At 31.9% G+C, this 15,063-nt stretch overlaps 1 protein-coding gene across 1 annotated transcript; it reads left to right on the top strand.

Annotated features, from left to right (window-relative positions):
- The first annotated feature begins 5,516 nt into the window (after positions 1-5,516).
- On the top strand, positions 5,517-14,354 carry LOC109804760 (3-phosphoinositide-dependent protein kinase 2). Its single transcript, XM_020366600.3, has 11 exons — positions 5,517-6,122; positions 7,265-7,445; positions 7,610-7,662; positions 10,178-10,279; positions 10,354-10,462; positions 10,552-10,630; positions 10,958-11,123; positions 12,300-12,434; positions 12,562-12,728; positions 13,377-13,599; positions 13,894-14,354. The coding sequence occupies exons 1-11, from the start codon at positions 5,940-5,942 to the stop codon at positions 13,975-13,977; spliced, it is 1,482 nt and encodes a 493-aa protein (XP_020222189.1). The 5' UTR covers positions 5,517-5,939; the 3' UTR covers positions 13,978-14,354.
- The last annotated feature ends 709 nt before the right edge of the window (positions 14,355-15,063 follow it).

Raw genomic sequence — 15,063 nt, 5'->3', positions numbered from 1 at the left:
AGCGCAGCAGCCCAAGCGCCATGATTCGACAGTGACTTGGCCTACCTAGCCTCCGCCACGTGACAATTGATGCAACCCGCAACAATCTCCCCCTCAGCAATTGCCCCGCTGGGTATCGAACTCATGACCTTGGCTCTGATATCAATTGTTGGATCGAGCGCTTACCACTAGGCCAAAAGCTATAGCTGATAGTCAGGGCGCAACTCTTTTTACTTAAGAGCGCAGCAGCCCAAGCGCCATGATTCGACAGTGACTTGGCCCACCTAGCCTCCGCCACGGGACAATTGATGCAACCCGCAACAATCTCCCCCTCAGCAATTGCCTCGCTGGGTATCGAACTCATGACCTTGGCTCTGATACCAATTTTTGGATCGAGCGCTTACCACTAGGCCAAAAGCTATAGATGATAGTCAGGGCACAACTCTTTTTACTTAAGAGCGCAGCAGCCCAAGCGCCATGATTCGACAGTGACTTGGCCCACCTAGCCTCCGCCACGGGACAATTGATGCAACCCGCAACAAAATAAGTCACATGAGATTTATTATGTAAGTAGTTTGTAATTTGTTGTGTAATAAATATGTTATGCATTTGATTTATTTTATTATATGTGACTTGAATTTTTTTGTGCAACAAATTTGGAAGAGTTATTGTTGTTGTTGTTGTTATTAATAATAATAATAATAATATTATTATTATTATTATTATTATATCTATTTTATTATGTAGCAAATTTGTGTTTTGTTGTATAACAAATAGGGATGGCAACGGGCGGGTCAGGTACGAGTTTCATGATACCTGTCCCCGTTCCTGTGAGTCAAACTCATCCCCGTCCTGTTCCGTACCGTCGAGTATGTAATTTTTATCCCCATTCTCGTCCCCATCGGGTATCGGGTATACCCGTACCCGTACCCATACCCATCAATTTTATTATTATTTTTTTTTTGTAAAAAAATATAATATTTTTAAATTATTTTTCTATTATAGTATAATTATAATTAGGTTATTTCTCTATCTCATATTATAATAAATAATCATACATAATAAAATATTAAATTTTTTTAACATAATTAAATTGAAAGTGAGTATTAAATTTAGAATAGGAACGAGGGCGGGTACGGGGACGGGTATGGGTACGGGGCGAGTAAGTACATACCCGTACCCGATTTAATATATCGGGTTTTACCCCCGTACCCGTACCCGGTCAAACAAGGTATTCCCTGTTAAAGTCAGGACGGGTTCGGGTATTACCTATGGGTACAAGTATATTTGTCATCCCTAATAGAAAATCAAACCAAAATTGTTATAATTTGATATTTATTTTATTATACAAACATACTAATTTATGTGGGTCATTTAGATATTAAGAAAGAAATATTAGAAGAGTTACTCAAAATAAATATGCAAACTTTTATTAAATAGGCCGATCCACCCTAAGGCAAGGCGAGACAAGACATCTAACTCGTTTTCATTTGGTGAGCCAACCCGATCTAATCATTTTTTACGGACTAACAACGAGACAAATTTAAACAGATCGTACTGACTCGTTTTACCACTCCTACTTTATAAGCATATAACTCCCCTACAATTTCATGTAGAATCTTGTATTTCACATTTTCACCATGTATATGCTTCTCTAAAATGATGTCTTTATTTTATTTGAAAGAGAGAAGGAAAAAAATAGGAAAAGAAACTCCATTCTAAAAGGATGTCTTTATTTTATATGAAAGAGAGAAATAAAAAAAATAGGAAAAGAAACTCCTTTCCAAAAGTGATAGAAGTGTAGGAAATTAATGTAAAGTTACCATGGTGTTTATTTTTATTTTTTTAATTTTTTATGTATTTTCACGCGGCATTGCTTTTTTTAATTTTATAAAAATATTGTTTTTATTAAATAATTTTTCTAATTTCAAGTAATTTATTGTGTTAATTTCATATATTAAGATGTGATGTTAAATATTAGTTAACAAGAGATTATAAAAGGAATAGGTCTGGATAATGTTAGCATAGGATCGTGTTATAAATTCCCTGAAAGAGGGGTGAGTGTAGCACAAAATTTAAAGAAATTTGTTTAGTTTTCTCTAATTTGGAGACCTCATGAACATTATTTCCTGATTCCTTATATTGATTTTTTTTTTTATCACGATGTGAACAAATAAGATGTTGCGTATAAGGAATACAACGAGTAATAAGTATGCTCATTCTTATATAAAAATAATTATGAAAGATATTTTATAATAAAGTATTGCAATTTTTGTGGTCTTTCATAACGTAAATGTACTGCATTCTTTTTATTTAATGTAAAGCATATAATTTAAAATTGTCACTTGGACACAAAAATATCCCCATTGTGATCCATAACAAAACTAACAAAATCTCTATTATCATTTTTATTTTATTTTATAAATATAGTATATCTCAAAATTAATAATAAACAGAGTCTAATATGCACTTATATAACATGACTTATATTATATAAATGTTACTTTAATATCATAAAAATCAATTCTATGAATATTAAGTTCACCTCCCATACTTTAAGGAAAACTTCCGATCATAAGTTAAGGATTTTAGTTTATTTATAATATCATTGTAATATTGTTGGAAGGAAAGAAAATGAATTAAAAACAAGATGATTATAAAGATGTTTGGTTGTGTGAAATAATAAAAAAATATGTATATAAAATCAAACAATTATATTAAATAAAAAATGTATAAATAATGAGAATAATTGTCTTTAAAATCTTATAAGTCCTCCCCTCCTTTTCTTAAAAAAGGAAAAGAAAGAATAAAAAAATAAAATTTGTTATGAAAATTAACGTAAAATTATAAACTTTAATATAATAACATTATAGAGAAAGGATATAAAAAACAACTTAAAAAAATAATGAAGAGTTTTTTTTTTGTTATATTTTTAATAATGAAACAGGCTAATTATAGATATAAATTAGTTGAACGGTTATAAATAATCTAATAAAAAAATATAAATGATGATGATAAATTGATAATAAATATCTACCACTGAATATTCATGTCAGACCACACTTTTATTTTTCTTCTTTCTTTCCTTTTGTACGTCTTGCCAAAAAAGAGAAAGAAACATATTTTAATCTTTCCTCTTTTTTTCATCTAAATCATACTATGTAGTATGTACAAGACTCATCAACACAATAATACATAGTTTATGATACTGTGCTTTGTTCAATAATAAATTTCAGTTCTAAAATTTCTTACACATGCAGGATAAAAAATTACTATTAATAATATCATCGTATGTAAATAAAAGAGAATAAAAAATTTATTAAGTTGATTTTTTAAAAAATAATGCAACACAATAACAATATTATAAAAATATATTAGAAATATAAATTAAAAAATTAATATCATATTAAAAATTAAAATAATACTTATTGTTTCTTCTTATATAACACTAAATTGAGATACAAAATTTACGGATTTAATGTTTATTTTCTCCTTAATTTTATTATAATCTATTGATAGAATCATGAATTTGGCTCTTTACACTTAAAACTCGAGAAAAATCTAACATGCAATGCCATATTCTATGACTACACAACATAATCATCTCATTTCCAACAAAAAACACAACATGCAACCAATAATTAACTAAAATCATCAATTTCACTTCAACATGCTACAAGAATCATGGAACCCCAACCTCAAAATTCAAGCAACACAGCTACAATTATGTGAAACTCAAAAAACATACAGCATCATAAATCATCAAAGAGCTAAGTTCTAGCATCTCTTATTACCTCCGAATCAACCCAAAAAGAGGAAGAAAAGAAAAGAACGAGACCCCGATAATTCCATTCTACTTCTCTAACGTTTTGGATTCTCAACTCTACGGGCTTGAATCACGACCAACTACTCAACATTCTATAGTGAAGGGTTTTATGTTCTTTATGGACTCAAAAAAGGTAAGAAAATCTCTCTAGTTCCAGAGCTTCTCTCTAACCTTTTTAAGAAAATTAACTTATAAAGTTCATTTCTTAAAAAATATCTTATATACCTTTTCTTAACAGGTCAGACTTCTGACCTCTACTCAAAACAATTCTTAACAACTGGGAACTCCTAAGAATTTCTAAAGTCCTATGATTTATCAACTATTAAATAATAAATCACAACAACATACAATATAATAAAATCAATGATTTACAATGTTACATCTTACTTATGGCATACATTTGAATTCAACATATATGGGTTAAAATATTTTTTTATACAAGTGCAATAATTAGTTTGTGGTGATAACTAGTTTATTTTTTTAGAATGTGTAATAATTTGTTGGAAACATGAGAGAGTTAAACATCACAAAGAATTACATCAATACATTCACACTTATACACAACAATAATCTCATCTTTGAATGTGAATCTTTTTCACATGGTATGTCCCCCCTGTAAGTAGAAGTATTTTTCCATTCATAAGTATTAGATGGTATTGCCAATAAAACTTAATCATTACCATCAATAAGTTTGAGATTTTTGACACTAGGGACCTCCAAATATGAATCCACCACTAATTTCATTATCTAATACTCGTCTGAATCGATCACTTGATTGAATCATTGATTTTGATACCAATTATTGGAAATACGAAATATGTTAAACACAAAAAATAGCTATACTAATAGGTCATGAGCAAACTACATCGATAAATTTTACATTTCATCTTAACTCAAAATCTTAAAGTACCAAGTTTATGGATTTTTTTTTCTCCTTTTTAAATACACTTTTTTTGGTTAAAAAAAGTTAAAGTAACTAAAATAAAAGAATAAAAAATGAAAAGAAAGAGAAATGATTTTTTAGTTGTTTAATATGAAAGAAAATATAAAGAAAAAAATATAATTTATTTTTCTCGTTTGATCGAGTAGAAACTGAGAGAAAAAAATATAATCGTCAAATATGCATTTATCTAACTTTTTAATTAATTTAGGTGTAAATTTTTTTAATTAATTTATACATTAATTATGTCATTAATTTTATCTTAAATTTTTTTACTTTTTTTAAAATTATTCTCGATATTAATGAAAGTCTTACATTACCTATTTATTAAATGGAGAGAAATACATTAAATAAAGTTATTTCTTGCTAAAAATAATTAATAAAAACATATTTTAAGTCAATTCTTATAAAAACAAAACAACAAACAAACTTTAATGAATTATTAGAATCATCTTAATGATAAAATTATCAACATATACAAAAATTTAAATTTAAATTTCGAAGTGATTATTGTAATTTTTAATTATAAAAAAAGCAAGCAATTTGATTTTAGTTGTCATAAAAAAAAAAAAAAGTGGAGAATATGTGCTAAATGAAAAGGCAGCAATGTTTGTTTATTTTTTGTTGTAGAGTATGTATGTTTTGGGTAAAGAAAGAGAAGCAATGAAATGTGAGATTTGCAGTCAAAACGGTCAAAGCATTGAATCCAATCCATTGGCATTGGACTATTCTATTCTATCTATTGGAAACAGGACAGTGACAGAAAAGCATGAAATTTCACAAAAGCTTGTAATCATATGCATTATTTATGCTAACACCTCCTTCCCTTCCCATGACAGGTGTTTGCCTTGTTCCTGATTTAGCCATAATAGCCACAAAGAGAGAGAGAAAGAAGGCATGATAAAATGAAATGAATGATCTCCATCATCACTCCCATTCCTTCTCCTTCTCTCTAGGGTTTCCAATTTCAATTCCCAATCTCCCCCAAAGCTCCCACCTTTCCCATTCATTCGCGCAATTCCCTTCGCCCTTTTCCTTTTCCCTCAAAAGGGTACCCTCGCCTTCGCCCCTCTTTGACCGTTCCGGGCTCGCCCCCCCAGGCCTCTAGAGAGAGAAAGTGCTTTTCTAGAGAGAGAAAGTCACCATGGGAATGTAGAGTGTAGCTCCCTTCTTGCTATTGTTGGCGACCGAGCAATGTTGGAAATGGAGAAGGATTTTGATTCCAAGCTCAAGATTCAGGGGAATTCCTCCTCTTCCAATGGAAATGCTGGGAATGTCCAGAGATCCAAAAGCTTTGCTTTTAGGGCTCCCCAGGAGAATTACACCATTCAGGACTTTGAATTGGGCAAGATCTATGGTGTTGGCTCTTATTCTAAGGTCTCACATATATACTTTTGTTGCTTTTGTTTTGTGGGTTGATGTTGTCTCTGTGTGTGGCTGTGTGCAGTGTTTTGATAATACATGGATCCTGTTAATGATGTTGGCATTGTAGTTCTGTTACATAATACATGTTGGTTGTTGGTTGCAAGTTGGATAATCATTAATGCGTTGGACATCATTAGGCAATATTGTCATACTTGTTTGCTATATATTGTTGTATGAAGTGAAACATCGTTTGGTATCTTCATTTGGGAATTTTGATATGCTAGGGGGATTCTTCTTTGATGCTCTGTCATGAATGGTTGCTAAAACTGTTATAAAGACTGCTTGTACCTCCACCTCTTCCCGTTCTCTCTGAAGATGCTCCGTTCAATTTACACAACAGGAAAACATCCTACATTCTATGAGTTATGTATTGTTTGCTGTTAGCTCTTATGGTATTGTGAATTATATTAAAAGATTCAGATTTGGAAATTAAGCCATTTTTTTTCCTCAAAACAAATGAGTCCTCAAGATTATCTTTGAATTAATTAATGAGAATTAATTGAGTTACAGAGCTGGAAGTAAAACAAATTTATAGTCTAGTCTGTAGAAATGAAGCAAACTGAATAAATGATTGGCTTTATTGATTATGTGCGGTTTACCCAGCCGGAACTGACGTGGACTGACTAGTGCATAAAATCAGCATTATATTCGCCTTTTGAGTGTATTATTGTGATGCCTTACTTCTTTTATGGGGAATTTTATCCTGCTTGTGGCTTGCCATTAGTAGTGTTTACTTATTTAAACTGTGTTGATATCAAATATGAGTTTGTGACATCTCACAGAAAACATTTTTTTTTTTTGGTTTCTCTGTCTCTACTTTTATATATCACATATGGCCTTTGCTTCTGCCTGTCTAGCTCCCTCACTTGCACACTGTCTGTCTCTTGCTCCGTCTATGATTTGGTTTCTTTATTCAACTGTTTTGGTTGGTTGTGCACAAAAAATTCTGTTAATTAAAGGAAATGTATCGTATAATTTGTACCACTTTGGGACATATTTGTTGTCTGTTATATCTTATACGGTAAACAGTTGTTTGAGTGGGTTTATTTTCTCTTGTAAATTATCACCAAATATCTTTCTTATTATGCTTAAAGGTTGTGAGGGCAAAGAAGAAGGACACAGGAACTGTGTATGCATTGAAGATCATGGACAAAAAATTTATTACCAAAGAGAACAAAACAGCTTATGTAAAATTGGAACGCATTGTACTAGATCAATTGGATCATCCAGGCATTGTGCGGTTATATTTCACATTTCAAGACTCATTTTCTCTGTGTAAGTATTGCCTGGTTTATTTTATCCTTACACTCGCTTTTGCTGTGTCTTACTCTTCTCTAATATCTTCTAACACTTCCTTTTGCTCCCCTTGTTTGCCAAGTTGCTTTATATATTATTTTGACTTTATCTCCTTTTCCTCTGTTCCTTTTACATCGGTGAAGACATGGCACTTGAATCCTGTGAAGGTGGAGAACTTTTTGATCAAATAACCAGGGTAAGCTAACATAAAACTTCAAGGCATATGCTCCATGTGCTGGGGTATAAGTAATATGTTCAGAAAAATCTTACATAACGTGTGCTGAAGGTGTTAGTCCAGCAGAACCCAGGTGTAGTCCTAGTATAAATGTTAAAAAAAACATGAAATTTAGGCTCCTTATAATATTCCAAAGAGTGGAAATTATAAACTACACCAGAATTTCTTTTAACACCGGGTTTTCTAAGATTCAGGATAACTTAATGTTGTCTTTATGATCAATTCTTTGGATACACATAAGTGATCATTTTAAAATGAAGTATTTACACTCAACCTCTTGAAGTTTTTTTTGAAATATTTAATTTTAGATTTTGCCAAAATAAACCTACTTTTCAGTTTTCACTCCATTTTACCGAATCGACTAATCCCCATACTAAATCTTTTTAATACAAGATTCCTTCAAACATAAAAATGAACCATAGTTAATGCTAGGAATACGAGATGGCATACCTTTAGATTGAAGATTATACCCATGCAGTGTCGTGCTATGGTCAACCCCTCTTCCCCTTAATAGTATTGTTTCACTGGGTGCATTTATTCTCTCTTTAGAGAATACTTGAAATTTGATTTCAATCTTTTATCATTTATTTTCTCTTTGAATTGTCATTCCCTTTTTTGTGTTTAATATCTTCATTCTTTATAAAGTGTGTAGTTTTAAACATCTAAAACATTGACTACATTCGAGAATTTTGCATTCTGGGCTCTTGTCTTCATTCTTATAGTCTCCACCCGGGAAATTATTGAAATCAATTTATGTTACAGTTTTGTAGAACTTTTAGAGATTCACCAAAGCCAATAAAGAATAGAACTGTCACACTAGTTAATAACAAATTCCTTTCCTCTTTGATAACAAGGTAAGTAATACATTAAGCATATGTTTGGTTTTGCATAAACTTGAGATGGGAAGAATAATTTCTTCTAGTGTATTACTTAATGATTGATACACTTATTTATATACATAAGGGTCGAATCAATCTCTGAAATATAGAGATCATATTATCATGATTAGGGAAACAAGGAAACTAAATGAAAATAAGAAAATAAGGAAACAAGAAAATAATATCTCATCAAATCCCTGAATATAATCTCAACACTCCCCCTCAAGTTGGAGCATATATATCATATGCTTCTAGCCTGGTAAATATATATGCAATCCCACTTTGCTACATCTAGCTTGGTAAATATACCATGGCTCAGTATTCTACATTTGTACTTGATCTTGCAACAACACTTAGCTTCCTTATATTCCATGAGATAAGGTTACCAGTTACCACCCATGAAAACACAATAACCTAAAGTGGATTGCATATCACTTTTATCACATGCCCTATTTGCATTTGAGTACTTAATGATGTTAGTGTGTGTTCTCTATTAGTGTAAAGTGTAAACAAGTCCCTTTCTGAGTGACCTTTTAATGTATCAAATGATCCAAACTATTGCCTGCCTATGACTTTCAGAAGGAGAATTAAGGGATTGCTTACAACATTAATAGGAGAAGATATATTTGGTCAAGTCTGTTGAGATAATTTAATTTTCCCTCTAATCTCCTATATCTACCTGAGTCAAGATATGGCTCTCCTTGATTAGATAGAAGCATCACATTTGGGTCTACATACACTGCATAATAAATAAGTTCAATCAAAGGTGAATGTCTAAAGAATATAGAATGATTAAGGGCCTGTACCCCCTAAGCAATCCAAGCCTTATTTGGACTGAGAAAGGACCGACTAGAAAGCTTTGGTGCCAGCTTGAGATGGGAAAAATAATTTCTTGTACTGTATTACTGCATGATTGATACATTTATTTATATACATGAGGGCCAGATCAATTCCTAAAGTTTAGGGGATCATAGTTAGGGAAACAAGAAAATACATGAAAATAAGGAAATGGGGAAATAATATCTCGTCAAACCCCTAAATATAATCTCAATGCATAATTTTAACTTGAAAAAAGCTTTGGCCAAGAGCTTTGTTTGCTGCATTTTGATTATAAGATTTTCTTAATGCAAAATAAGCTAATCCATACAAACACATTAAAATATTGATATGTAATAGATTATATGATAAATCAGATCATATTAAAATATTGAAATGTGATAGATTATATGATAAATCATATTAGAACATTTGGTTCCAAAATTCAAATCCATTATACTTACTAGAACAAATATTTGCAAAAAGATTGCATTGCTGAAATAGTACTTCATCTATGGAAAATATTTTGTAGGTATCAAACACTAATTTCCCATATCCACTCAATTAATAACCAATGACCTCCTTGCCTCCAAACAAAATTACTTTTGTACTGTTATATTCTTTATCTTCATTCATCAGCTGTGTCAGGGGACTCTCTTAAGAAATTATTTGTACATTCAGTACTTTTTGGAATATGGAAGTTTTTAATTTGTAAGCATATATTTCTGCGTGCTTGTTACTGCATGATATCTACTAGCAAGCTTTCTGATTTCTATGTGCAGAAAGGTCGTCTATCAGAGGACGAGGCACGATTCTATGCAGCTGAAGTTGTAGATGCTCTTGAATACATACACAATTTGGGAGTGATACATCGCGATATTAAGGTAGTTCTTTGGCATGATTATACTGCACCATTGCCATATATTGCCGTGTGGATATTAAATTTCTTCAACTGCAGCCAGAGAATTTATTACTTACAGCTGAAGGACATATTAAAATAGCCGATTTTGGGAGTGTGAAGCCTATGCAGGATAGCCAAATCACTGTCCTTCCAAATGCAGCATCAGGTAAAATAGGATTAATGTGGAAACTGCTTTTTACAAGTTTTATTTTTTATTATATTTATATTTATATTTATTTTTTAAAAAATTTGTAGATGACAAAGCCTGCACTTTTGTGGGAACAGCTGCTTATGTCCCTCCAGAGGTTCTTAATTCCTCTCCAGCAACTTTTGGGTAGGGAATAAATTATCAAGTAATATAGATGAATTATATGTTATGATGATATTATTTCTTAGGCCTCCATTCCATAATGTATAGCTCTCTTTTGAATCACTTTTATCGAAGAAAAATATTATTTCTTTGCCAGTTTTCCATGTATGCTGATTTTTCATTTCAGTATGTATTTTTTTTTTCTTCCCAAAAATCAAGGATTATTTTTGACAATTCAAATGTTAAGTTTGCTCATGCACTCAGTTTCATTATTGCTCTTGTTTCATACCATTGGATACAATAACTTTTCTTTTGTTTTTTTGTTTTTCTTCGCTCAATATATCACAACAGAAATGACCTTTGGGCACTTGGCTGCACATTATACCAAATGCTTTCTGGAACTTCCCCTTTTAAAGACGCAAGTGAATGGCTTATTTTTCAAAGAATTATAGCAAGAGAACTTAGATTTCCAGATTACTTTTCTGATGAAGCAAGAGACCTTGTTGACCGCCTGTTGGTTAGTATTATATGACCGTGCACATGGAAATATCAGCATAATTTATGTTCTATATAATTTTTATATATTGATAATCTTTTAAAAAATTACCCCTTTCTATTTTTGTAGATTAATTAGCTATTCTTGAAGGAGTGTAATTTCCAGGATTAAGGTGTTTCATTTCTGGCCTTCTTGAAGGACAGTGTTATGAGACTGGGTGAATTTTGCATTTTTTATTTTTTCAGTTGATTTGGGAGTAACAATGGTCAAAATTCCATTCCTCTAACCAGTACCCATTCATTTCTATTTGTTGTCAAGCTTAGAAGTTTTTCATAGTTTTTTATTCATTTTCATTTATTCCATTGTACTTCCCATACCTTGGAAATCTAGCCGTTTAGAAAGTGTAGGGCTGCTTGGGAGGGGGTGGGGTGATCGATCACATTCGGTCATGATGTGCCCTTTGCAACAAGTATTGTATAATAACAGAAAGTGAGAAGGTATAGTTGTAAACTATTAGATAACAGACATAGGGTGCATTTGATGCACATTGAAGGACATGTGGAGAATGCAAGTAGAACAACTTTGTTTAAGAACCTGAGCCTCAATTAACACTACTTTTCTTTTCTTCATATTATGGTAGTTGATGTACAACAGAGTTTTTGGGGGTGGAGTGGGGGGCTGGGCTGGGTACAAGCCCAATTGGGCTTGCTGGCAGTTTTGTCCAAATTGATGGGTATTTTTTGACTTTTGAGTGGTTATCCTGGGACAAGAATTGTCACCAAGCTGTTGTGTGTGTCATCTTTTGCTTTTTTCTGTCCCATAACCAATTTTAAAGTCAACATAAAACAAGTATTCTATTGCTGTCCAGTCCTTCAGCTTTTAGCAAGTCAAAAGCATCCATAGGATTATATAGGGATTATGTAAATATATTAAACAGACCAGTTTTTTTTCTGCAGATGAATATCATGCATGAAAATTGAAAAGACATCATGTTTTTTAAAGTACATAACTTTGTATCAATCAAACTTATCAAGATATGATATAATGCATTATAATAGATAAACATGAAAAATATATTACATTAGTGGTAATACTAAAATTCTTCATTTGATGGTATATATCACAACTTTTTTAGCATGCTGTGGGTTATTAATTTTGGAAGTTTTAATTTTAAATAGCAATGCGATTATGATGCAGGATTTGGACCCCAGCAGGAGACCAGGTGCAGGACCTGATGGTTATGCTATTTTGAAGATGCACCCTTTTTTCAAGGGGGTTGACTGGGATAACTTGAGGGCACAGATTCCTCCAAAACTTGCTCTAGAACCTTGTGTATGACTTCCATTGCTCTGCTCTTTGAATTGTTATTTATGGAGAATAAGAAAAGGAACCTTCATTTGTTGTCCTCTTTGCTTGTTGATGAACATAAATTTCTAACTTATATAATTTTCACTTGTAGACTCAGTCGCCTGCTGGTGATGATGTTCATGACTCATCATGGAGTCCCTCTCACATTGGAGATGGTTCTGCTTCTTTGGCTAGACAACCTGATGGTGCCGCATCATCTTCTGAAGGAACTGGTCACATAACTAGGCTAGCTTCAATTGATTCCTTCGATTCAAAATGGTATATATATATATATATGAACCTTCCTTTTTTGGTTAGTGTGTTTTTTTGCACCGAATCATATTCTAGTGATGGGAAATTGGTATGGTGTGTTCACTTCAAAAGTAATGATTTTATGTAGAATTGTAGATCATTTTAGTATAATTTTCAAATTAAAGAAAACTTTCAAATGTGTCCAAAAGAGATTTTTTTTTGAAGCTAGCATTTCAATATTTTACCAAATGATGTATGCTATCCTTTATTTTATGTTTTTCATGCTTTACAGCCTTTCACATTAAAGAATAACTATGGATTTATATATCTTTTTGGAATACATAAGTGGGAAAAAAACTGTTAGTTTTAATATTCAGTTGCTTTGCTCATCCTAAAGAAGAAGAAAAAATAACAGCCATGTTGAGGTCTCATTCGATAATGTAATATTAATTTATATGGATATTCGTTCATATGTTCCTAATATCCTCTCCCTGTTGGTGTTTGATTAAAAAAAATTTGCATCTCATAGAAGATAGAAATTTGTTTGCATTCAGAAGAAAAAAATGACGGGAGATTGAAAAGATTATTTTTAAAAAATACAAAAAAGGCACAGTGCCTTAAGTCCATATGTTTACCTGGCTTGTCAATAATACAAAATTTATGCTCATCTTACAGGCAACAATTTTTGGATCCTGGGGAATCTGTTCTTATGATCTCTATGGTGAAGAAATTACAAAAACTAACAAGCAAGAAGGTGCAGCTCATCCTCACCAACAAACCAAAGTTGATCTATGTGGACCCGTCAAAGTTAATTGTGAAGGGAAATATAATATGGTCTGATAATCCAAATGATTTAAGCATCCAAGTGACTACTCCATCAAATTTCAAGATTTGCACAGTAAGCTTTCTGTTCTTCACCGGCTTATGTTATACAATTGTCACTACTTATAAATATGGAAAACAGTACGTGTGAGAATTCAAATTCATATTCCAAGTTGGCCGTGGTAATAGTTGAAATATTTAAGTACATAACACCTTGGCAAACAGCATGACATGACTTTCGCTTAAAGTCTTTTCATGCCATATTTTATATAGTGATTTTCCGCCTTCATATATAAATTCTACGTCTTAGTTCTATTATACTTTGGTGTTGTTCCAAGCTTCATACTTATTAAATAATGTAATGATGCAGCCTAAAAAGGTAATGTCGTTTGAGGATGCAAAGCAAAGAGCATGGCAGTGGAAAAAGGCAATTGAAGGACTTCAAAACCGGTGAATTTATTCTGGTTTTGAGAACATATTCTTTTATATATCTATTGTTCAGCAAGAAGGGATAAAACAGTTGACTGCCCAACAATCAATTATTCATTAAAAGAAAACAAATTTGCAGATTTTGCTGAAGCTGGTTCTATCTAATTCCTCTGCACAGCTTAATTTTGTGGAGTTCTTACATCCTCTTTCATGCTTATAAGGGATGATAAAATGTGGAAGTTCTAATTGTAGCTATGTCAGAGGTTGGAGCCAATACTTTGTAAGAAAAATTCGGTTTTTTTAAAATTATATATTAATATTATGAGTTGGAAGATGATATCATTTTGGTTGTCATAATGTATGAATCATTGAATTGCTCAATTTATTGTTTCTTCAGCCCCAGTTAGACTGTGAAGCCATCTTGAAATTTCAAAATGGATGATTTGGCCCTTGGCAATCTGTAAATAAAATAGGCAATTCTATGTAGTTTTAGCCATTGAATAGAAATGGGTTGCTTATTAACAAGCAAGTTAAACTGCAGTTGGTAAGCTCTGCTGTAAAAGTACATCTGCATAATGAAAGCACATGCAATGAAGAGTGACACTCTGTGCACTTGCAACCCATCAAAATTTGCTTCACGTGTGGTCCAGATTACCGATGAAGCAAGACTATAATATTCCACTGCCCTTGGTCTTGCCATTAATATTTGATGTATTCTGATAACGTAAGGGGCTACATAAATTGCATTGCACTGCACCTATAGTGAAAATGACAATTCAATTCTACCGGAACGATACCTAACAGTCTGGGATGCTGAATTAATTGAGTACCAAAATCAATTACTGCATGTAAGAGGGGCCTATTTTCTTTGGCCAGATATTTTGCGTAATTACGAGACTAATTATTAAGCTCAAAATGGTTCTCCTTCCGTTTTTTTTTCATAGTCGTTTTACCAGTATTTTGTTATTTTTTTTTATTATCATTTTTTTAAAATTAATAATTTATTAATTTTTTATTTTTGATAATTAATGTATGTTTATTGAACAATGTATTTATTTATTTTTTAATGTATTTATTTCTTCTCTAACTACTTAAAGGGTATAACAAGAAA

Source organism: Cajanus cajan, chromosome 7, assembly GCF_000230855.2.
Source record: "Cajanus cajan strain Asha chromosome 7, NIPB_CcT2T_4, whole genome shotgun sequence".
Classification (NCBI taxonomy): Eukaryota; Viridiplantae; Streptophyta; class Magnoliopsida; order Fabales; family Fabaceae; genus Cajanus; species Cajanus cajan.
This window is presented reverse-complemented; position numbering and strand designations above follow the sequence as displayed.

Excerpts from the sequence above, each read along its gene's own strand:
- LOC109804760 (XM_020366600.3), top strand. The coding sequence starts at position 5,940 with ATGTTGGAAATGGAGAAGGATTTTGATTCCAAGCTCAAGATTCAGGGG. Across the intron at positions 7,446-7,609 it reads TCAAGACTCATTTTCTCTGT|ACATGGCACTTGAATCCTGT; the intron begins GTAAGTATTGCC and ends ACATCGGTGAAG. Across the intron at positions 12,435-12,561 it reads AACTTGCTCTAGAACCTTGT|ACTCAGTCGCCTGCTGGTGA; the intron begins GTATGACTTCCA and ends TTTCACTTGTAG.